This window comes from Penaeus monodon, chromosome 31 (genome assembly GCF_015228065.2).
Source record: "Penaeus monodon isolate SGIC_2016 chromosome 31, NSTDA_Pmon_1, whole genome shotgun sequence".
In the NCBI taxonomy this organism is placed as follows: Eukaryota; Metazoa; Arthropoda; class Malacostraca; order Decapoda; family Penaeidae; genus Penaeus; species Penaeus monodon.
The window spans coordinates 12,812,441-12,813,429 of NC_051416.1; the positions used below are offsets into that span (position 1 = coordinate 12,812,441).

Below are 989 nucleotides of genomic sequence, written 5' to 3' on the forward strand. Positions count from 1 at the left end.
ACACACTCCTGCCCGTCCTTGAGCCTCCTGTATTGGTGACAGAGAGCATTGAGCTTCATGCCACTGAGGGCTCTGCATGCTTGCCGCCAGAGATCATCACCACCATAGCGATGGAGGAGTCGTCATCTTCATGATGGTGCAAGAAAGGAAAACAATGCTTCTTGCTCAGGGCACTTGAAAATCCATTATTTTTTACCATCTTTTCTCACTACTACATTTGTGTAGTTATAATCTAATATATCCCTCTTTTTTCAGAAATATGAATTGTTCTAATGTTTTTTTTTTAGTAGCTTTTGGTATACGAATTCTAGGTCATTATGTGAAAAATATTGGGAATGAGATCTCTCTAACTTTATGTTTTCCTACTTGCTTGAGACAAAGTAGACTTGATTATGAACAATAAGCAGCAATGAATCAGGAAGGTCCTCAGGCACTGAGACCTTCTTTTGCAAAGTAATCTTTCACTTATGTCATACATGAGGTATCTGAGCTTTCTATGTGATAATTGCTTAATTTGTAAGATTAAGATTTGATTCTAAATAAGCCATGACCCTCAGTTCTCTTCATTTTCTTTACTGACCTTGTGAATTTTGCTGGAGACATCTGTATCACTCTAAACATATTTGGACAGCACTCGAACTCTTTAGTCTTCACCTAGAGGTCAATATAGTTCTGAATCAGCTACAGATAGGAGCTTAATTTCTCTTCTATTTTCACTTGGTAATATACATAATAGATTTCCCATAGTGGCTTATCAATGACTAGTATATAATTTAAAGTCACTGGATAGTTTAAAGAAGGAAACATGAGGAGAGTAGTATTGGTCATAAATTAACAGGTTTTTCCTCTTCTGGAGTGGGGATAAGCTTGTGTGTTCATCAATGTCAAAATGACATGTATATATACATATGAACTCTACCTAAATGAGATTCTGTACTCACTAGTACTTTGACATGATGTAATGAAGAAGGTGATGGGTCTAATCATGA

General features: G+C 36.3%; 1 protein-coding gene across 3 annotated transcripts in view; it reads left to right on the top strand.

Moving 5' to 3' along the window:
* The window catches only part of LOC119593036 (potassium voltage-gated channel subfamily KQT member 1-like), a gene marked incomplete in the record, with an annotated part of 139,545 nt that overhangs the window by 137,585 nt on the left and 971 nt on the right, over nucleotides 1–989 (top strand). For all 3 annotated transcript variants that reach the window (XM_037941933.1, XM_037941932.1, XM_037941934.1), the window contains 1 exon segment: nucleotides 1–989. In XM_037941933.1, the coding sequence (XP_037797861.1) occupies nucleotides 1–134 (134 nt within the window).